This window comes from Sporothrix brasiliensis, assembly GCF_000820605.1.
Source record: "Sporothrix brasiliensis 5110 chromosome Unknown Cont18, whole genome shotgun sequence".
In the NCBI taxonomy this organism is placed as follows: Eukaryota; Fungi; Ascomycota; class Sordariomycetes; order Ophiostomatales; family Ophiostomataceae; genus Sporothrix; species Sporothrix brasiliensis.
Window position 1 is genome coordinate 2,209,913 of NW_024467137.1, and position 22,726 is coordinate 2,232,638.

A 22,726-nucleotide genomic window follows, 5' to 3' on the forward strand; every position below is an offset into this window, starting at 1 on the left:
TCCCTCATTGTGACCCCCTGGAATATACATCGTACTGTGCTAATAAACTTCGCTTCTATTTTGATGCAGACGCAACAGTTTTGGTCAAGACTCGGGATGGTTTTTCATGAAATGCTGTATTGCTCTTGCTAGTTTTATTTTGTAACCATGTCGAAGAAGTGAAGACGCCTGGGTATTCCATAATTCCTTGATGATGCTCGTATAAAATAGAATTAAAAAATAAGCACACACGTACGCCCTGCCGTCGACGTACCAATTACAGGCGCCGTACTTGTGGGCTGCTTCCAAAGGTACTGCTGCCATCCTGCGACAGGAGACTGCTAATGTCCATGCTGTTGCGGTCGCTTCGCGTCAGGCTACCGCGGTACTGCTGGCGGTGGCGGTTGCCGCTCGCAGTGACGCCAGACATATGGCCGTGACCATGGCCGTGCCCCATGCCGCCCATGCCAACACCGCTCGATCTAGGAGCGGCCATGCTGCTGCTGCCGGACGCGGCGCCAGCCAGCGCCAAGAAATTTTGGTGCGGCAGGTGGCCGTCGTCATGTCCATCGTCGCCACCGCCGACCACACTGCTACTGAGCTCGGCTTCGGTGTCGGTGTGCTCGTATCCGCCGTCACCAAAGGCGCTGAGGTCCATGGCACCATTGTCGTCGCCATCAAGATCCGCATCCATGTCCATCTCGAGGCCACTGACTCCCCCGTCGTCGCCGTCCTGCTCAAACCCGGCGTCGTTGTCCTGGTGGATGTGATCGTCGATGAAGCTGCTGCTGTTGGCATGGCCGCGCGCAATGTTGTTGTTGTTGTTGTTGTTGTTGTTGTTGTTGTTGTTGTTATTGTCCTCTGTGCGCAGGCGGCGGCGGCGCTGTCGCTGCTGTTGCGGTTGTCGGTGGTGCGACGCGGCAGCACCAGGGCTGCTCATTTCGCGCACCAAGTCGTCCTCCTGTAGCATCTGTTCCTGGTCCTCCTCGTCCAGGTCGTCTTCATCGCCATACAAACCCATGCCCATACTCAAACCGACTCCCGACAGCCGGGGATGGGCACGCATGGCGCGCATGCGGTCTTCCGCAGCGCGCATTTGGCGCATTTCGCGGCGCTCAGCGGCTCGCGCCTGTGCCTGCGCACGCTGTTCCTCGAGCGAACGTACAGGTGTATCGGCTGTCATAGCAGCGGCTGCCGGTGTAGACACGTAGACGCCCTGCCGCGCTTGCTGCTGACTGCTGCCGTGTGTGTAGTGCTGGGGCGGATCCGCCTCGGCGTCATCCTGGCTCAGGTCGGCGATACCTGCACTAGCACCAGAACCTGCCGCTATGCTCTCGTTGCCATTGTCGTTTTCGACATGGATCCTGGGCCGCCCGCCGCCGTTGCCGCCATCGTCCTCGTCGTCCTCATCGTCTTCATCGTCTTCGTGGTCTTCGTCGCCAGAAGAGCTGGCAAACGGGTCGTCTCCATCATCGTTGTTACCAAAGCTGAAGTCTTCCGCGTCGGCGTCGGGGACCTCGTTGTCTAGATCCAGCTCGCCATCCTCATCCATCATATCCGCCTCCATGGAAGCGACAGCGGCCGCGGCATCGTCCCCGTCGACACCCATGAGCTCCGTCATCCCAGCAGGGTCGCCTGTGAGATCGCCACCTTCACCCGCCCCGCCGTCCTCCAGTGCGGTGCCGTCTCCACCATCCAGAGCGGCTGCTTCCGCCTGTGCGAGCTGCTGCGCTAATTCTTCTCGCCGCTCGGCCTCGGCCTGCTCCTCTTGCTCGCGGCACTCCTCGCGGATCTGGAAGAGTGTCTTGGCCACGCCAGGCGGCTTGAGCCACGTGGAGCCAAAGTTGGCAATGTGTTGTTTCCGGCGATCCTGATACGTCTTTTCGGCTTCGAGGCCGGGGAGCGAGTTGCGGTCATACACAATGTAGCGGTTGCTGATCTGATGACGGGGATAGGCGTTCTGGCCAGGGTTGTAGGGACCGCCCTGCTGCTGCTGTTGCTGTTGCTGCTGCTGCTGCTGTTGTTGCTGTTGTTGGTGGTGATGCTGGTTTAGGTGGTGATTGAGGTGGCCGCCCCGACGCCCCGGTGCGACAGACAATCCCGGATCTCCACCGCCGAGGTAAGCATCATCAGTTCCATAGTATGACGTGCTGTGGCCGTTGCTGGAGAGAAGGGCCTACACGAGAAACAGAAGTCAGCAAAGCCGTCGACGGTGCACCACCTTTGATGTAGGCGTCCCAGGAGACTTACATTGTACGCCGAAAAGTCGAGGACAAAGGAGCCCATGTTCGCAACGACCAGCTTGGGCGGGATGTGGACTCCCTGGCGCCGGGGATGATCAATTCGTCGTCCTTTTGCTCGTGGTCCTTGTCCGTGGCCAGTTTTGCGCAGCCTTGTGCGAGCGGGAAACTAGGCTAGGTGCAAAGAGAAAACGCGACTCTTGTGTTCATTGGGCCTGGGTCCATGGCACGTACGTGATGCAGAGAAAACTGACAGGATGACGTCGTCGAGGGGTTCGCCCAAATACGCGTTTTCGTGATGCCAGGACCCCAACGGCAATTGTTCGTTGTTGGATGCCCAGCGCGTTTTAGGTTGCCTGTTTTGCTCACCGCCCGCCAGGGCAACACCGAACAGTAGGAAGGACCAGGCCCAGGGGGCGCAACTTCACTCTGATACTTCAACTCACCTAACCCCCCGCAAGTGGTCCGTGCACAGAGACAAGCCGCGCGTTTAGCGCTAAACCTGCCAGGTCGAGGCAGGCAGAGCTTACAGAGCTGATTGGCCAGACCTGCGAGCAACACAGGAGCCTGTGAGACAGGGACCAAGGACCCCCGAAGCTGCCTGAAGAGTGCTGGAGTGCTCCAAGTTAACTACACAGATGGTTTTTCATTGTTGTGTCGTCTCGTCAGCCCTGACAATCGAGTACCATCTGTCGTTATTCCCCCTCTTTTTGACCGGCTTGGACCGTGTGCAATGTCTATTGCCTTTTGCATTTGCGTTTGAAGAGCAACACATAATTGCGGATACAAGGCACGGGAACGGTCGGTGACCATTTCATGTACCGAGGATTGCCAACACAACAGGGAACTTGGTCTTCGAGGAGGCATCAACATGACAAGAGAGCGTATTATGACTGGGCTGTCTTTGAGAGCAACATCTCGGGCTTCCAAATGGCCTCGGTAATTGGCCCCATGCTTCCTATGCTTATATTGCACTGCATGAAAGTGGCAAGACAAAATAAATGCACTTTGATGATTGTCTCCTGTTTGTGAGATATTTCGCGTGCCAGAGGTTTGCTTTGGATATGGAATGTACGCCGTACTCTTTGTGGCTCTCTTATTCTTTTATGTATCTCAATTTCTTTTTTGTTCGTGCTCCGTTTACTCCTCTGGCAAATCAGGACAAGGACGGACTCGGCCTTCTTGAGCGATTTTCATTTTGTATCTTACGGAGTATATGTGACCCTTTTGTTATTCGGGCCTCAGCATCCAGCATTCATCGTAATACGGTTAGTGTTGTTTCTTTCAACTCCGCCGGGCACCGGGGACCGAAGGGCGGACTGGACCCTCTGTCGATTTGAAATTGGCTGGCCGCGGTAGGCGTTCATATTCTCGTGGGCTGAGCCCTGTCGCTTTCTTCCCCATCTTCCCCTTCTTTTGCTCGTCTTTTAAAGAATTTTCGGGGGTTCGGTAAGCAGCGAAACGGGGCAGGTGAATTTTCGTGAGGTAATAGCGAGGTTGCTTTGGTAGTATTTACTTCCCCTGAGCGTGGAATGAACCATTCGACAGTCAGCACATATTTTGCCAGGAAGTTCGCCCTGGCGTGCGCTGTGGCCCTTTTCCGTAGTTACTCCGCAATGGTTCGTTTCCAGGCCTCATCTTGAAACAACAGAGCATGAGTTGACCGGTCACTTTCAGAAATCTAGAGGCGGTCCTGGTCCGCTAACCCTTTTCCCCGATGGAGACACGGTTATGAGGCCTGGGACCGCACCTGTTTGCGGCGTAACCTTACATCCGGGGAAAGTAGGAAGACACCGACAGCCTGTGCTCGGTCTTTCAGGCTCTTGACGTCTAGGGGCGTTTGCTCAGAATTACAGGGCGGCCGAGAAGTACCAATAGTGACGCGGCTAACGAATGGGACAAAGACACGCTCTGTTGACGTTGTTTGTCTCGCAACATGGTTCTGCCCTGACGCCACCAGAATTAGGGCTTCGAAGGGGACATATTCCAACATATCTTACATGGCCGTGTCAGTTTCAAATTATTCCTTTGCGTGTGGGTTGAAAAAATGTGAGTGGTTTTACTTTCTTTCCTTGAAAGCTAGGGAATGTAGGAGGAACAAGATGAGAAGAATAATGAATAAAAAAGAGGCTGTCATTTTTTTTTGTTGCCGATTTCGGCCAATTTCTTTCTTAGTGTAAACATTTGTGGCGCGCCATCGCCGCTGCGGAATCCCCACTCTGCAGTGTAGAAAAGAGAAAGGGACGACAAGAGTGTTGTTGCGGATGATTCCGGAAGAGGCTTGCAGCTACTGGACGACAGACGACACAGTTGAACCTGTGGAAACGCAGACCCTGCCTTTTCGTCTAAACTCCCCTTCGAGACACATGCTGAACGCCGATTGTTGCCTAACGACGCAGGATGTTTTCGATTAGCATTTTCCATGTGTCCATCCTTAGGTCTTGTCACTCATTAGCTCGCACACAACATTGTGCGTAAAACGTTCGCGTAGCAAAATTGCCTGTTCAAAACGTGCCCGACGGCGTACGTCCAACTGCGCATGGCGCCGTCCGCCCGCCCGCCAGCTCCCGTTCCATGCTTTTCGCCCGTCGTTCCTGCCTGTATTTGTTGGACATGGCCTTCCTACATGTGCACTGGAAGGCCCGTTCCTTCCGACCTGCCTTTGAACAGGCTCTGGCTTGTGAGAACGGCGTCTCTTTACCCCAAACCTCCTATTGTATTGTTTTTTGTGCAGCCGATTGGTAGCGTTTCTCGTCTCCCTCACCTCGAGGGTGTACACGGGCTGACTGTGGAACGGCTGCATGCAGAGGCCATCACGAGTTTCTTTGCCATTCTCAGCCTGCGGTGAGAGTCTCGTCGACCACATTCGGCCACGGAAGTGATACATCGTATGCAACCCCCACACAACACATGCCTGGCGGAGCAGTGACTGCATGCATGGGAGATTCTGAACTGCGCAATGAACTGCAATACGTAGTAGGGGGTCGGTGGTGGCTGCTCAAATGCAATGCAGGCGAGATCAGTGTCGCTCCTTCCCTGCTGTCGTTTCCGAGGGAAGGAAGGTCCGAGTGGTGGTCCATTGTTTTGCGAAGAGTGTGCCTTTTTTGCAGTAGTGGGGACAAACATGCAGGGAGCGACATACGACACGAGCAGTCCTGAATAGCCACATCCTCGGTCGTATTTTATTTTTCTGTTTAGTGCTGCCGTCCAGTGTCATCGCAAAACTACGGTAGACAGCCAGGTATTTACTGGCCGTTAGCCCGCCCCTCCTCTTCCTACCCCGAGGCACCAATCGTCTGTGCGTCGGGACAGATCTGCAGTAGGGCAACAGAAGTGTGGCCTGCCAACCCCTGCCACGGGATTAGTTGACAAGTCGAAAATCGAACAAAAACTTGAGGCCAAGAAGGCCGCACCGTCGTGAACCTGCCGTAAACTCGGCCTTTTTGGCTCCCCATTAAGATGGCTTTAGTGGGTTTCTGCCTGCAGCAGGGCGCCCAGTGGGCTCAAAGGACGCTGTAACCCCCACATACCTCGCTGTCATTCTCGCTCTCTTTTTGCGCAAAAGGTACTTACAGCGGATGGGCCTGGCCCGTAGCTCTTTTTCTTCCTTTCTTCCATCTGTCCCTTATGCACCCCCCCCCCCCCTCTTTCCTACTCAGTAGCTTATCTTCCAGGCGGCGCTGTTTGTAGATGGCGCGGCACCAAAGGATGGGCGATGCACCCCTCCCCCCATTTCCTTGGCTCGAGATAAGAAAGAAGGCTGCATGTCTCCCAGAATTCTTGTCGCTGATTGGCTGACTCTTGCAATTTTCTGTTGATGATTCTTTTAACAATCGACAACTGACGTATCAACGTGCAGCAGACGACGGTGGTTTGTGAGACGAGACGAGGCCCCAACCTCTGAGCCTCTTACCACCAATACCGCCCTGTTTTCTCATACCCTGCTCCTCGTCTCGCCTCTCACAACTTTTGCCTACCCTTTGCATTTGTTCCAACCAACCCCAACGTTCCACTGCAGCACCGCTGCACGAAACACATGGTGGCCCTCTCAGAATCTGGTTGTGTCATTGGTCAGCCTCCTTTCCCGCTGTCGAGTGTATTGGACGATGAAAACTAGGGTCCTTTTTTCGGGTATGTGGTTGGTCGAGGCTGTCAGCAAAATGGTACGACAGGCTAGACAAAAGAAAAGGTTGAGTTTGGGGATCCACGCTGTAGCAGAAATGGCGGCTCTTTTATGAGATTCATGTCGCATGTCTCACACCGACACCCGAGGAACCAGACAAAGAGGGCTCGGGAGGACACAAATTGGCACTACCGAAATTAAGACCTATCGACGAAGCTCTGGCACTTGTCCTGTCGTTACCGTCTCTCAGGCCCGACGGGAAGACGGAGAAAAGTCTCAAAAATGTGACTTGGGTAGCGCCTTGTCCCTGGCACAGAAACATACTCGGTAGCGTTGTGCTTACGCGGATAGAAACTTGGAAGAGTTGAAAGTGGTTGACGAAAAAGAGAGCCTGCCGCCGGCCACCAATGCTACCGTAACCACTCACATTCCCTAAAATCCGCGCCGACAACTACGTGGCTTCAGTCTCGCAGGTGAAATGCGCGAGAGTAGCGTTGACTGTCTCCTCTTTGGCCCACGGCTCATTTTCGGACGTATACGTCTCGTTTTCGTCTCGCTTTCGTCCATCTCATTGCTGCCAGCACTAAAAAAACGGAGCAGAGAGATGGTCCGCGGAGGCTGGCTCCTGGCGACCGAGTAAATTCATGCAAGAGAGGCGACATGGGCAGCCTTTTCACTTGCCTTTGAAAAGCAGCACGGGTGATTGGTTGGCAATATCTAATGGAAAACAAACAGGGCGTCGAGATCCAAGGCCAAAAGCCCCCAGGGCTCTGGCATTTTGTCGCCCCCCCCCCCCTCCCCAAACTTGCTCCTCTGTTGAGAAAGAGAATAATTTCCTTTTTGGGAGGTCTGTGTTGGTGGCAGCGAATAGAATGCTGCGGTGTGCATGCAGCTCCCCTGCCGAGCCCTCATCTTTTATTCCTGCCAGTTTGCGACTGGGTCGTGCATCTCTCTACAACACACAGATTCCCTCCCCCTGTCAATTTCCCCAAACGGTGTGGGGTATTTTAGGTGTGCTGAAAGGGAGGGGCATGATGCAGAGACGAAGAAGACCAAAAAAAAAATCTCAAGTGGGAGCTGCCATTTTCCTCTCTAGGCCTCTTTTTAATTTGTTATTTTTGTACGGCGGCCCTCACAATTTTATGATTCCCTCCTGCTGAGTAGTAATATGACACAAATAGTAAGACAAGCATTTCTTGGCGGGATCGCAGACCCTCCGGCACATTGTGGCCTTTATATGTCTTCTGCTGATCTCTTGCCAATGTTCGGGCACAGCATACCAAGCCCTGTACGTGCGGCGTTCTCCTTTGGTCTCACTCGAAGAACCGGGCACGGTTACGTCCGTCACCGTATTTTCGATCAATTACAAGTCGTACGTGCGAGTGCCTAAACAGTGACTTGTCGCGCTGTTTTGCCCACCAATGTCCCCTCTCCTGCACGTCGTGATGCATGTTTATTTATGACATAGCCCATTGGCATTGGCCACACGCAAGGCTCAAGGCTTCTTTGCCCAGCCCGTGCCCAGCATCCTTGCATTTTCTTAATCTGTTGACCTTTTTCCTCGTTGGGCGCTCAAGCTGCACCTGTGCTCCATCAAGGCGCTGCACGGCGTCAGTATGGCCCAATCTAGCACGTCGCCCGCCCATCACTCCACAAAATACACCCGCTCGCGGGCCTTGATTCTCGCGTGTCCCTTGTTTCGTGTGCTCTGCCCCGTCCAGTTGAAGCAACCTGCCTGATGTGCTCCGCGGTCGGAAAAGGGCCCTTGCCTCTCGCACAATTTCACTACTGTGGTAAGTTACACTCAGCTGACCTCTGCATACTGCCCAGACAGCCTGGTACGGAAGAGATGAAGGCAATCAAAATGATCACATGCCCAGTCGTCTCTCCCTCTGTAGACATCACGCGTCTGAGCGTTCGTCCGGCGTCTCTGTCAACAATGCGCCAGGATTCCTATTGCCGACAGTATGAACAGGTCGCTCGTTCAAGTTCCTCTGCGGCGTCTCTGCGGACCACTTGTTTCCGAAAATAATGGCAAACTATTTCATACAATAGTGTCGCTTGGGGCGCGCTGGTGTGTTTTATGAAATGCCCAGGCCGTTTTGGCACAGCCTGGCTCCGCGGACCTGGCGGTTGGTTCGCTCCTGCTGCCGACTTACACAAAAGCTAGCGCGGATCACGGTCGGTTGGTAGGGACAAACAAAAAGGAAAAGGAGTCGTTGTGCGTCGTGAGTCGCTGTCAGTTTTCGTACGTCGTTAGCGTCTCTCCACCCGGTTGTTTCGCTCTTTCCCCCACTCTTAGCGTTGGTCTCGTTCGCCTCACAGGCGCCTTCCACATGCTTTTTGCCCTTATTTCTGCTCTCAACTTTTTTTTTTTTCGTTACCAAAATATTGGCCGCCGCCGGTTTTATCAATTCCCAGTCTCTGACTCGCCAGCGACCTCGTGTCTGTACCTCCACCTATCTTACAGCCCTCTCCGACGAGCTAAAACCCTGCTCCGACACCGTTCGACCTGACAGGACAGACCAATCCCGTCCCACGAAATTGGCCCATCCATCTAATTCGTACTCTTTCGCTCGTTCCCTCGTTCCCTCATAGTCTCTCCGTCACTCATTGCCTTCCGAGAGAACCCCCATCTATCTCTGCACACCATCCCGGCAAGCCAGCCCATTTCGTAGTCTAGCTGGAGCGTGCCTTCGTCCGTACGGAGAGCAGCTCCCTAACGCCTGCGTTCTTTCCCACGTACGCCCGCCCAAAACTGCGTGTTGGCGGTCCATCCCATATAAGCCGCTCGTTCACCCCCTTCGCCCCCCCTTCGAACTGTTTTCCCTTTCTTCTTCTTCTTTTTCTCTTCTCTTCTTCTTCCTTTCCTCCCCCCGTTTATTTACCTTTTCCCCCTTCGCCAGCTTTTCCCAGCCTGCTTCCTGCATTCTGCTTTTGCTGTGTGATTTTATACCCAATTCGGAAATATCGTGATACCAACGTCTACGAACAAATCCCCGTCCTGCCGCATTTTTGCCGCCCTCTCCAAAAGCGTTTGTTTTTCTCGTCGTTCGACGTCCCATAAAAAGGTAAGTCTCGTTGTGTGAAGTAGGGCGTCAAACGGGCTTCGAACAGCACTCGCCAATTCGTGAAGTGCTTTGCCTTCCTTTTTCTCTTCCCTCTCATCCCCATTTTCACCACCTCCACCGTTCATTTTTTTTGTACGCGGAAGAAGACTGGACCAGCCGGCCGACATGGGCACGTTACGCAAGACGACGGGGCGCGCTCCGAGCCTCAGTATGCAACTGGCTGGCTCGCGAGAGCATGGTCCGCGTGGCTTTGCAGCCATGCCGCCTCACGACGCTCCTTCGGCCAGTCCCCGTCTGTCGTCGCCGCGCAGCGACGAGAGAGCGCAAATCGTCAAGCCATGGGGGACTACGCCGGATCACCCAAAGAACAGAACTCCACTCTGACGAACGATACACGGGCTGAGTGACGAGCTGGGAACTGGGGACGCACCGCAGAAACGAGCGCATGTGATCCGGCCACCGGAGACGAGACGACTGTACACGACTGCACACGACTGCACCAAGTTTGTGGCGTGCGCAATGCAGCGAATGCGCCGCCTGGGGCTGCGCAACGCCCATCACCAGGTCCGGTGATTCCCGGGAGAGCAAACGAGCAGCACAATCGAGCCGAATTGGCCACCAAAGCACACAAAATCGCAACGGGACACAACAGCGAGACGCACGCACGCTCGCGCGAATATCTCCCAATCATGGCAGCACAGACAGCACACCAAAGAAGCAAGCACGAAACCCTCGCTTCCACACATCCCGGCCGCTCCTCAGCACCAAATCTCGCCTAGAACGTGCTGCTTGCGCCTCCCCTCAGCGTCTCCCCTCGTGACCAGGCGCAGAAGGAAACGAATCGTCCCCATTCTTCCCCCAATTTATGGGCAGGGGTTGACATGGGCGCGGATTTGTGGCTAGCCCTGTTTCGCTGTTCTTCTGTCTCGTTTTTTTCGCTCGGAAAATACCACCCCACCTCCATCTCTCTCCTCATGTCGCATTTCTCTCACAAGGCCAATGATGTCAGTCTCATTGGGCCTTTTGTGGGGGAGTTGTGTAATTTGGAGATTGCAGAGCATGAGGGCAGCTCTTTCTTTGCCAGCCTGCGTTCTTTCCGCGCGGTCGCATTTCAAAGGACGCTGGTGCTTTCCGCATTTGGGGACTTGCCGCACCTGCCATTGGCTGTCGTCATAATCACAGCCTGCAGTTTCCACGTCTGCCGACAACTAGACGAAAGGAAAGAGCGAAGGACGATCAAAAGTATCACGACAAAAAGGGGGGGACAAAAACTGTCCTTGTGTTTTCTCAATTGCTTCATTTCGCCTCGCTTTGACTCCTCCCTCCCGCCGTCTCTCTTTTCGTGGTGCTATCCCCCATAGCTTTAGTGTCCCGAAACCAACAATCAGCAGCTTCTTTTACCAAGGCTGTCAGGGCTGCCCCCCCCCCTCTACCGTTTGGCCCGAAAACAACAGCGCCTCCAAATCGCACCAAAACGCTTGCTGCTGACTCCGGCCCCAAAGAGGTCGTGAGCTACGAAGCTTGTGCTCTCTGGCCGCTCTTTGTTCGCCACTGGCATGGGAAATGGGAATTTACACGCCCTGCCATTGGCCAGTCCGCCGTCTCGCTCTGTCCCTGGCCTTGAGCTGGAGATGTTGCCTTTCTCGCTTGACCTTTCGTCGCTGTTCAGTCTTCTTCCGGCCTTTTCTCTTCTGCGTTCCTCTGCTCTCTTTTCACTTTTCCTCTTGCATCTTCTCCGCTCCGCTTCCTACAAACTTCGCCGACTTCCCTCGTCACTGTCGACGTTGTCAATTTCCCCCAAACGATCGCCTTATCATCCATTCACATTGCATATTCACAGCTGCTTGTTACCCCCACATCAAAACCACTATCTGCTATCGGCTCCCTCTGTGCGACTCACCAATCACCTCGCTTCTCTGTTCCTCGCGCACTCTGTTCTGCTGTTCCTGGAGACTCGAGTTCTTATATAGTCTCGAGAACTATTTTGCGAGGATCTCGTTTTCTTTTCTTTCTCTTTTTTTCCTACCATTGGTGCTCTTATATTAAAACCTCAACCTGACAGATTAAAAAAACTTGTTATCGGTCTGAGCTGCGTTCCCAGCTTCCGAGGCCACCGACCCCCTTCCCTTCTCAACAACAATCGCCCCCGCCGCTTCCCGGTTTTAAAACAAACGGCTTGCCTAGCATGGGCGTGACGGCCGATTTCGACGACCGGAAAATCAACGACGCCAACGAAGAGAAGTACACTCCCTACGAGTACCAGACGGAGAACAATGGCTCTTGGGCCGGTGCTCTGCCGGTGAAGCAGTAAGTTTTGGCTGCGTGTGCTGCTGTGTATAGTTTGTGCTCCAACAGGGCGAAAAGCCAGACAGACCACTTTCACTTTGCTAACCAATTCGCAGGGGTCTGTACGATCCCAACCTTGAGAAAGATGCCTGCGGTGTCGGTTTCGCCTGCCACATTAAGGGCGTGCCGAGCCACAAGATCGTCAGCGATGCTCGCAACCTGCTTTGCAACATGACCCATCGTGGCGCCGTGGGTTCGGATGCTCGCGATGGTGACGGCGCCGGTGTCATGACCTCCATTCCTCACAAGTTCTTCGTCAAGAACTTTGAGCGCGAGGTAAACATCGTGCTGCCACCCCCCGGCCAGTACGCCGTCGGCAACTTGTTCTTCAAGCCCGACACGGAGACCCTGCAGGAGTCCAAGCGGCAGTTGGAAGACATTGCCGAGTCCCTGGGCCTGCGTGTCCTCGGCTGGCGCCAGCCGCCTGTGGACTCCACTCTGCTCGGCCCTGCTGCCAAGTCGCGCGAGCCCATCATTCTGCAGCCGTTCGTCGTCCTGCAGTCGGCCTACGGCACGGGCGTGACGCCCGCCTCGACCGATGCGGACACGTTCGACGAGCGCCAGTTCGAGCGCCAGCTGTTCGTCCTGCGCAAGCGTGCCACGCACACCATTGGCCTGCACAACTGGTTCTATCTCTGCTCCCTGTCCAACAAGAACATTGTCTACAAGGGTCAGCTTGCCCCCATTCAGGTCTACCAGTACTACCACGACCTCGTCAACGCCGACTACGAGGCGCACTTTGCCCTCGTCCACTCGCGCTTCTCTACCAACACGTTCCCCTCCTGGGACCGCGCGCAGCCCCTGCGCTGGGCTGCCCACAACGGTGAAATCAATACCCTGCGCGGTAACAAGAACTGGATGCGTGCCCGCGAGGGTGTCATGCAGTCTGATATCTTTGGCGAGGAGCTTGAGCAGCTGTACCCCGTCGTTGAGGACGGCGGCTCCGACTCCGCTGCCTTTGACAACGTCCTGGAGCTGCTGACCATCAACGGCGTGCTCTCGCTGCCCGAGGCTGTCATGCTCATGGTCCCCGAGGCCTGGCAGGGCAACGCGCACATGGACCCCAAGAAGGCCGCATTCTACGAGTGGGCCGCCTGCCAGATGGAGCCCTGGGACGGCCCTGCCCTGTTCACCTTCGCCGACGGCCGCTACTGCGGTGCCAACCTCGACCGCAACGGCCTGCGCCCCTGCCGCTACTACATCATGGACGACGACCGCATCATCTGCGCGTCCGAGGTCGGCACCATCCCCGTCGACCCGGAGCGGGTTCTGACCAAGGGCCGTCTGCAGCCCGGCCGCATGCTGCTCGTCGACACCCATGCTGGTCGCCTGATCGACGACAAGGAGCTCAAAGAGGCCGTCTCGAGCCGCCAGGACTTCCGCTCTTGGATCGACAAGGAGCTCATCACCCTCCCTGCCGTGCTCCAAAAGTTCGAGGATGACAAGAGCATCGCGCTGGCTCCCAAGCCCACCGACGCCAGCGTTCAGACCGACCCCTTCCTGCAGGCGTTTGGCTACACCTACGAGCAGGTCAGCCTGTTGCTGGCCCCCATGGCCTCGGACGAGAAGGAGGCCCTCGGTTCCATGGGAAACGACGCCCCGCTTGCCTGTCTCGCAGACGCGCCCCGCCTCCTGTACGAGTACTTCCGCCAGCTGTTCGCGCAGGTCACGAACCCTCCCATCGACCCCATTCGCGAGTCCATTGTCATGTCGCTGGAGTGCTACGTCGGCCCCCAGGGAAACCTGCTCGAGATGGATGCGTCGCAGTGCGGCCGTCTGCTGCTGCCCAGCCCCATCCTCTCCATCCCCGAGTTCAACTCGATCAAGAACATCGCCAAGCAGTTCCCTGCCTGGACCGTCAAGACCATCGACCTGACGTTCCCCAAGAGCGAGGGTGTGGACGGCTACATCCGTCACCTCGATGAGATCTGCAAGGAGGCCACTGCCGCCATCGAGAACCACGACCGCGTCATTGTTCTGTCCGACCGCAACACGTCGGCTGACCGCGTGCCCGTGTCGGCCCTGCTCGCCTCTGGTATGGTCCACCACCACCTTGTCAGCAACAAGTGGCGCTCGCTGGCTGCCATTGTTGTCGAGACCGCCGAGGCCCGCGAGGTGCACCACATGTGCGTGCTCCTCGGCTACGGCGCCGATGCCATCAACCCCTACCTTGCCATGGAATGCATTGTCAAGCTCAACCGTGAGAAGCTGCTCAAGGTCAAGCTCAGCGACGATCAGCTCATCCAGAACTACAAGCACTCCTGTGACGGTGGTATCCTCAAGGTCATGAGCAAGATGGGTATCTCGACCCTGGCCAGTTACAAGGGTGCCCAGATCTTTGAGGCCCTCGGCGTGGACGACGAGGTGGTCGACCGCTGCTTCAAGGGTACCGCCACCCGCATCAAGGGTGTCACCTTCAGCCTCATTGCCGAGGACGCTTTCCGCTTCCACGAGCGCGGTTTCCCCTCGCGCCAGACCACCCTCATTCCTGGTCTGACCGAGTCCGGCGAGTACCACTGGCGCGACGGCGGCGAGGCTCACATCAACGACCCGACCTCCATTGCCAACATCCAGGATGCCGTCCGCACCAAGAACGACAAGTCCTACGAGGCCTACTCGCGCGCCGAGTACGAGTCGATCAAGTCTTGCACGCTGCGCGGCATGCTCGACTTCAAGTTCGACGAGTGCACGCCCGTCCCCATCGACCAGGTCGAGCCCTGGACCGAGATTGTGCGCCGTTTCTGCACGGGTGCCATGTCCTACGGATCCATCTCCATGGAGTCGCACTCGACGCTCGCCATCGCCATGAACCGCCTCGGCGGCAAGTCCAACACGGGCGAGGGTGGTGAGGACCCGGAGCGCTCCCAGGTCATGGACAACGGAGACACGATGCGCTCGGCCATCAAGCAGGTCGCGTCCGGCCGCTTCGGTGTCACCTCGGCCTACCTGGCCGATTCGGATGAGCTCCAGATTAAGATGGCCCAGGGCGCCAAGCCCGGTGAGGGCGGTGAGCTGCCCGGCCACAAGGTCACCAAGTCGATTGCCCGCACGCGTCATTCGACCCCCGGTGTCGGTCTCATTTCGCCCCCGCCGCACCACGACATCTACTCCATCGAGGATCTGAAGCAGCTCATCTACGATCTCAAGTGCTCGTCGCCCCGCTCGCGCGTGTCGGTGAAGCTGGTGTCCGAGACGGGTGTCGGTATCGTTGCCTCGGGTGTCGCCAAAGCCAAGGCCGACCACATCCTCATCTCTGGCCACGACGGTGGTACGGGTGCCTCCCGCTGGACTGGTATCAAGTACGCCGGTCTCCCCTGGGAGCTGGGTCTGGCGGAGACGCACCAGACGCTTGTGCTCAACGACCTGCGTGGCCGTGTCGTCGTGCAGACGGACGGTCAGCTCCGCACTGGTCGTGACGTCGCCATGGCCTGTCTGCTCGGTGCCGAGGAGTGGGGCTTCGCCACCACTCCCCTGATTGCCATGGGCTGCATTTTCATGCGCAAGTGCCACTTGTACGTTTACTATTCTTGTTATTTTGGCATATTTTAATGGCCCCTTTGGCAATGTCCTTTCTATTGGATTGGTAACTAATATTTTTTTTGTTTGTTTAGGAACTCCTGCCCTGTGGGTATTGCCACGCAGGATCCTGAGCTTCGCAAGAAGTTCAAGGGTACGCCCGAGCACGTCATCAACTTCTTCTACTACATTGCCAACGAGCTGCGCGCCATCATGGCCAAGCTTGGTTTCCGCACTGTCAACGAAATGATTGGCCACGTGGAGGTCCTCAAGGTCCGCGATGACCTCAAGTCCAAGAAGATGCAGAACATTGACCTGTCGCTTATCCTGACCCCGGCCCACAAGCTGCGCCCTGGTGTCGCCACCTTCAACGTCCGCAAGCAGGACCACAAGCTGTACGTCCGCCTGGACAACAAGCTGATCTCCGAGGCCGAGCTCACCCTCGACAAGGGTGTGCCGTCGCGCATTGAGTGCGACATCATTAACACCGACCGTGCTATGGGTACGTCGCTGTCGTACCAAATCTCCAAGCGCTACGGCGAGGCCGGTCTGCCCACCGACACTGTGCACGTCAACATCAAGGGTTCGGCTGGCCAGTCATTCGGTGCGTTCCTCGCCCCCGGTGTTACGCTGGAGCTGGAGGGTGATGCCAATGATTACGTCGGCAAGGGCCTGTCTGGTGGACGCCTGGTTATCTACCCGCCCCGCTCGGCAGTGTTCAAGGCCGAGGAGAACATTCTGATCGGCAACGTCTGCTTGTACGGTGCTACCAAGGGAACATGCTTCTTCCGCGGTGTTGCCGCCGAGCGCTTCGCTGTGCGCAACTCGGGTGCCACGGCGGTTGTCGAGGGTGTCGGTGACCACGGTTGTGAGTACATGACGGGTGGTCGCGTCATCATTCTGGGCAGCACTGGTCGCAACTTCGCTGCTGGTATGTCCGGTGGTATCGCGTACGTCCTGGACGTCGACAACGACTTCCTGGGCAAGCTCAACACCGAGATGGTGGAGGCGTCTGGCGTCGAGGACCCCGAGGACATTGCCTTTGTGCGTGGCCTGATCGAGGACCACCACCACTACACGGGCTCTGAGCTGGCTGCCCGCATCCTGGTGGACTTCAACCGTGCCCTGCCTCGCTTCATCAAGGTTCTCCCCGTCGACTACAAGCGTGTTCTTGCTGAGGAGGCCGCCAAGGCCGCCGAGGCCAAGCGCGCTGAGTACAACTTGCCCGCCATCAAGGAGGCCGCTCCCCCTACCCCCAAGCCTGCCGCCGCCTCTGCTGGTGCTCTCCAGGACCTGGAGGACAGCGTTGGCGACCACGCTGCCGACAAGAAGAAGAAGGCGCTTGTGCTGGACAAGACCAAGGGCTTCATGAAGTACCACCGCCGCTCGGAGAAGTACCGTTCGGCCAAGACGCGTACCAAGGACTGGGCTGAGCTGTCCAGCCGCCTGGATGAGGACGAGCTCAAGTACCAGTCGGCCCGCTGCATGGACTGTGGTGTTCCCTTCTGCCAGTCGGACACTGGTTGCCCCATCTCCAACATCATCCCCAAGTGGAACGAGCTGGTCTTCCAGAACCAGTGGCAAGATGCTCTCAACCGCCTGCTCATGACCAACAACTTCCCCGAGTTCACTGGACGTGTCTGCCCTGCTCCTTGCGAGGGTGCTTGCGTCCTGGGCATCAACGAGGACCCCGTTGGTATCAAGTCGATTGAGTGCGCCATCATCGACCGCGGTTTCGAGATGGGTTGGATGGTTCCCACCCCGCCCCCCGTCCGCACGGGCAAGAAGGTCGCCATCATCGGCTCGGGCCCCGCGGGTCTGGCTGCTGCGGACCAGCTGAACCGTGCCGGCCACTCCGTCACTGTGTACGAGCGCGCCGACCGCCTGGGTGGTCTGCTGATGTACGGCATTCCCAACATGAAGCTCGACAAGCGCATTGTCAAGCGCCGCACGGACTTTATGGCTGCCGAGGGCGTCGCCTTCAAGACGGGTGTCGCCATTGGCGAGGAGATCAAGCTCCTGGACCTCAAGGCCGACAACGACGCCGTCGTGATCGCTACGGGCGCCACAGTCGCTCGCGACCTGCCGATCCCCGGCCGCAACCTGGAGGGCATCCACTTTGCCATGGAGTTTTTGCACAAGAACACCAAGTCGCTGCTCGACTCGGAGCTGGCTGACAACACGTACATCTCGGCCAAGGACAAGCACGTCGTGGTCATTGGCGGTGGCGACACCGGCAACGACTGCATTGGAACGTCGCTGCGCCATGGTGCCAAGTCGATTGTCAACTTCGAGCTGCTGCCGCAGCCGCCCAACGAGCGCGCGCGCGACAACCCGTGGCCGCAGTGGCCCCGCATCTACCGCGTGGACTACGGCCACACGGAGGTGCGCCAGCACCACGGCAAGGACCCGCGCGAGTACTGCATCATGTCGGACAGCTTCGTCGACGACGGCACCGGCAAGGTCAAGGGCATCAACACCCAGCGTGTGGAGTGGACGCGCTCGGCCAGCGGCGGCTGGGACATGAAGAAGATTGAGGGCTCGGAGCAGTTCTTCCCCGCCGATCTCGTTCTTCTGGCCATGGGTTTCCTGGGCCCCGACGCTCGCGTTCTCGGCGACGAGATCGAGAAGGACGCCCGCAAGAACGTCAAGACGCCCGCCGGCCAGTACAACACCAACGTGCCGGGCATCTTTGCCGCGGGTGACTGCCGTCGCGGCCAGTCCCTGATCGTGTGGGGCATCAACGAGGGTCGCCAGGCCGCCCGTGAGGTCGATCTGTTCCTCGAGAAGTCGACCTCGCTCCCGGTGACTGGTGGTATCATCAAGCGCACGGCCGAGGAGGTTCTTGGCGCCGCATAAGCAAGAAGCATTTTCGTCCTTGAGATTGAATCATGTTTTCTTCCGGTTTTTTTTTCGTTTTTTTCTTTTTCTTTTTCCTTTGTCATGTTTCATGCATTTTCATGTTTTCTTGTCTGACCTGCTCCATTTGCTTTTATTGTTCGTTACCCATGGTGTATTCGGAAACGGGAGGCGGCAATCTGCAGTCGGGAGGTTTCCTGTTTGCTTTGCATTTTCCACGTCTGTTGCTTCATATATATACCTGTGTGTTATGTTTGATGAGTTTTTTATTTATTTATGTACATACGAGTCTCCTGATTAGCTTCCCACAAAAAACATTGTAAATTGATCCCTTTCACGTGATGAATGCTATGAGTGCTTAAATACAGCTGAAATGCTGATCTGTTTATAAGAGCTCAGTAAAACGCTCAAAATTGCCTGTCACCTCATCGCGGTCGACGTTGTTCAATGACTGGCAAACGAGCTGTGGAGACCGTCGTTTCAGACAAACAATCGCATTCGACATCTACCCAATCCACTTTCATAGGCTTCACTGCTTGTGTATGACACTTTTTGTTGTTGTAATAATATAACTTCTCTTGAGAATTCTTACGGCCTCATTTTCCAGCCGTTCTTGAGCTCGGCTATATGAGCCGAGAGTGTATAACGTGAAAACGTGAAAACGTGGCTTGCATCCGTCGACTTGTCTCATGCTTCCTTTTGTCTATTTCTCGTGCACTCGGTGATTGATTCCCGGCATCGAACTCATGGTGCGTGCAACCGATTTTACCGGTCTCTCACCAATATAGGCTTTCATAACCATATCGATAGTGTAGCGTGGGCGCTCCTGCAGAAACTGGAGCAAAAGGTGAAGGGCCATCTTGGGCAACCACACGTGCAAAAACACAGCTCGACGATTGGTCAATGGAGCGTCGAAGTGGGGTCACAGAGCTCTCCTGGGTCGCAGCTGCTTTTCAGTGAAACCAATCCCAGCGGGGCAGCACGGCTTGACTTGGTACTTGAAGGTCCTAGCAATTTGTGGTATAAAATGCAGGTACTCCGTTGCTATGTGGGGGCGCCTTCTTTTAAGGCCGTGCTAGACTGCCGTGGGCATACTCGTTCCTTCCATTGTTCAATGAGGCCTGGCAACGCATTAGGCAAGAGAGCGACAAAATACGCCGAGACGTCACCACCTCGTATGGAGCACAGAAAATCTGCAAATCTCTCTGCCAAAGCAAGTCCACGCAGAAGCTTGCCTCGATCCGGTCTCGTTTTTCCACTTTTGCACGCACGATTGGACTTCCTTTGGACAATATCGTGGCATTTGTTGTTTTGCTCTCTTCTCTTTTGTTTCTCACGACGTCAATTTTGGATACCGTCGCTTCGTTTCGTCTCCTCTCGTTGGATTGATTTTGACGGGTTTCCGGGTTTTGTTGTCGTCTCTTTCATCCTTGACCTTCGATCCATCGTCGATTGTACCGGCTTTTCGACAACCCGCGACGGTTCCGCCACAATGCGGTTCGGCAAGACTCTGCGCGAGTCCATCTACCCGCCATGGAAGGCCGAGTACATTGATTACAGCAAGCTCAAGGCGCTGCTGCGCGACGATGAGGGCGCTGGTTCCGACACCGAAGGAGGCGAGTCCACCTGGACCGAAGACGACGAGAACCGCTTCTGCGACGAGATCTTCAATGTGCAGCTCGAAAAGGTCGCCAAGTTCCAGGAGGACCGTGTCAACTCGCTGCGTGAACGTGCCGACGCCATCTTCGAGAAGCTGCGCGACCTGACGCCCGTGCACGACGCCGGCGGCGGCAGCACCACGTCCGACTCGGCGACGGCCGAGGGCAGCGCGAGCGGCAGTGTGGCGGCCGCAGCGGCCAAGGACAAGAGCGAGATCACGGTGCAGCGCGTGCGCGAGATCGAGACCGAGCTCGACAGCATCACCAACGAACTGCGCGAGCTCAAACGCTACAGCAGCCTCAACTACACGGGCTTCCTCAAGATTGTCAAGAAGCACGACCGCAAGCGTGGCAATCACTATCGCATCCGGCCGATGATGCAGGTCAGCTTGACGCGCCGGCCGTTCAACTCAGAGGCCGGCTACTCGCCGCTGCTGGCCAAGCTGTCGCTCATGTACGAGGCCGTGCACCAGTACCTCAACCCCGACGAGGCCAACCTGCCGGTCGATCTAGAGACGCAGCAGGAGACCAACCACAATGGCGAGCGCTACAAGGCGCTCAAGTGTGAGTAACGAATCTCATCCCACCCCTCCTGGTGACATTATGTCCTCTTTTCCCGCGGCATTGACATCTGACTAACCAAATCCGTAACCCGTGCCTACAGTCTGGGTCCATCCTGACAACCTACTCGAGGTCAAGACGATGGTCCTGCGGCACCTTCCGGCGCTCGTGTACAGCGAGTCGTCTGCTAAGGAGGCCGACGCGACAGTGGACCCGACGCTGACGTCGCTGTACTTTGACAACGACAGGTTCGACCTGTACCGCGCCAAGCTCGACCGCAACAGCGAGTCGGACAACGCCGGCTCGCTGCGGCTGCGCTGGTACGGCCAGCTGGCGAACAAGCCTGAGCTGTACCTGGACCAGAAGGTCGTGCACCACGACGGCACCAGCGACGAGAGCCGCATCACGATCAAGGACAAGTACGTCAAGCCGTTCCTCGACGGCAAGTACAAGATGGAGAAGACCATTCAGAAGATGGAGCGCCAGGGCGAGCAGGCCGAGACTATTACGGCCTTCAAGACGACGGCCGACGCCATTCAGTCGTTTGTCGAGGAGAAGCAGCTCGAGCCCGTGCTTCGTGCCAACTACGTGCGTACTGCGTTCCAGAAGCCGGCCGACGACCGCGTGCGCGTCTCCATCGACACCAGCCTGGCCTTTATCCGCGAGGACAACCTGGACCAGCGCCGCCCGTGCCGCGAACCGTCCGAGTGGCACCGCCGCGACATCGACACGGGCAACGTCACCTACCCCTTCTCGGAGCTGCCGCCCAGCGACGTGTCGCGCTTCCCCTTTGCCGTGCTGGAGATCAAGGTGCGCGAGGACGGCACCAGCCGCAAGAGCCCTGCCTGGGTCGAGGACCTGATGGCCTCCCACCTGGTGCACCCCGTGCCGCAGTTCTCCAAGTTTGTGCACGGTGCTGCCGTGCTCTTTGACGACTACGTCAACCAGCTGCCCTTCTGGCTCAGCGACCTTGACCGCGACATTCGCCGCGACCCAAAAGAGGCCTACGAGGAGGAGGAGCTGCGGCGCGCCCAGCGTGCGGCCGACGAACAGGTTGTCGGCAGCTTCCTGGGCACCAGCAAGCTGGGGTCGTCGGCCAAGCCAAACAAGAGCTCGCCGGCCGCCAAGTCGTCGTCGTACCTCGCCGGGCGCCTCGCTGCCGAGACGTCCATTGCCCAGCGCCTGCAGTCGCAGTCGGGCGTCAGCGGCATCAGCGGCGCCAGCACTGGCGCCGCTGGTGAGCAGGGTGAGTCGTCGTCGTCGGCTGCCGCCGGCGCGAACGGACACGACTCGAACGGCGCGACGCGCACGGCGGGCTACGGCACCATCTCGTCGGTGCTGCCGTCCTTCTCCATGACGCGGTACGCCCAGTGGCGCCGCTCCAAGGACAAGGCGCCCGTGCTGCCCGAGGGTGTCACGGAGCCGACCGAGTGGCTTAAGAACGACGGCCCGTTGCACATTGAGCCCAAGGTGTGGCTGGCCAACGAGCGCACGTTCCTGAAGTGGCAGCACATTGCCATTCTGCTGGGCACGCTGGCCGTGGCCCTCTTCACAGCCGCCGCCAACAGCAGCGACAACGCCGTTGCGCTCGGCATGGGCGTTGCCTACATTGCCGTGGCCGTCTTCACGGGCTTCTGGGGCTGGTACATGCTGCACATACGCCGCGGCATGATTGTGGCGCGCAGTGGTCACGACTTTGACGACATGATTGGCCCGGTGGTCGTGAGCGTTGCGCTGATGATTGCGCTGATTCTGAATCTTGTGTTTGCGTACCGCCGTGCGTTCCAGCGGTGGGCCGACGACGATGCCAGCCGTATTGCGGAGGCTGGTAACAGCAGCAGCTACGTGCATGCATAACCTTATGGGCGAATGCAAGCAAGCCACCAGGCCTGGGAGGAGAGACACGGACGTATGCCGCTCTTGTCTCTCCGCGTCTTGGGCCAGTCGCCACACGTTGGCCCCACAACAAAAGGCAACCGAGCAGTGCCGGTCCAGAAGACGTGGCACATTGCAAGGCAGAGCACGAGGGCGACAAAAGAACAAAGTCTCTTCTCTCCGCCTCACAATTTTTCTTAATCAACCAAGCATATTAAAGCGAGACAGGGCTGTCGTTTTCATGCGTTTAGTCTTCTGTTCCATTTTGTATTCCTAGTTGCATCTTTGGTCTTGTTTTTGTTTCTTTTATTCGTTAGGACAGCTGCATTTCTATTTTGGGTGCCTTGTCAAGGTTGTAATTTACAAGTTTGTTTCGCAATATTTGGCGAACGAGAGCATGTTCGTTATGGCCGCCTGCATCGTATCTTGCGGTGGCATTGTTATATGTGGCCTTCTGCCATTCGGGGTTACTCGGACGGGCAAAACTGGCAGACATGG

The 22,726-nt window shown here is 56.9% G+C and overlaps 3 protein-coding genes across 3 annotated transcripts; 2 read left to right on the forward strand and 1 right to left on the reverse strand.

Annotated features, from left to right (window-relative positions):
* Positions 1–256: 256 nt before the first annotated feature.
* On the reverse strand, positions 257–2,265 carry SPBR_01464 (uncharacterized protein; the record flags this gene model as incomplete). Its single annotated transcript, XM_040759774.1, has 2 exons — positions 257–2,155; positions 2,230–2,265. 2 exons carry the CDS (start codon positions 2,263–2,265, stop codon positions 257–259), a joined length of 1,935 nt encoding a protein of 644 aa, XP_040619597.1.
* Positions 2,266–11,598: 9,333 nt separating this feature from the next.
* Positions 11,599–18,134, forward strand: SPBR_01181 (glutamate synthase (NADPH/NADH); the record flags this gene model as incomplete). The annotated part of the gene is made up of 3 exons (XM_040759492.1): positions 11,599–11,720; positions 11,816–15,271; positions 15,371–18,134. The coding sequence occupies 3 exons, from the start codon at positions 11,599–11,601 to the stop codon at positions 18,132–18,134; spliced, it is 6,342 nt and encodes a 2,113-aa protein (XP_040619598.1).
* A 1,492-nt stretch (positions 18,135–19,626) lies between these two features.
* Positions 19,627–22,210, forward strand: SPBR_09075 (vacuolar transporter chaperone 2; the record flags this gene model as incomplete). The annotated part of the gene is made up of 2 exons (XM_040767201.1): positions 19,627–20,356; positions 20,457–22,210. 2 exons carry the CDS (start codon positions 19,627–19,629, stop codon positions 22,208–22,210), a joined length of 2,484 nt encoding a protein of 827 aa, XP_040619599.1.
* Positions 22,211–22,726: the final 516 nt, after the last annotated feature.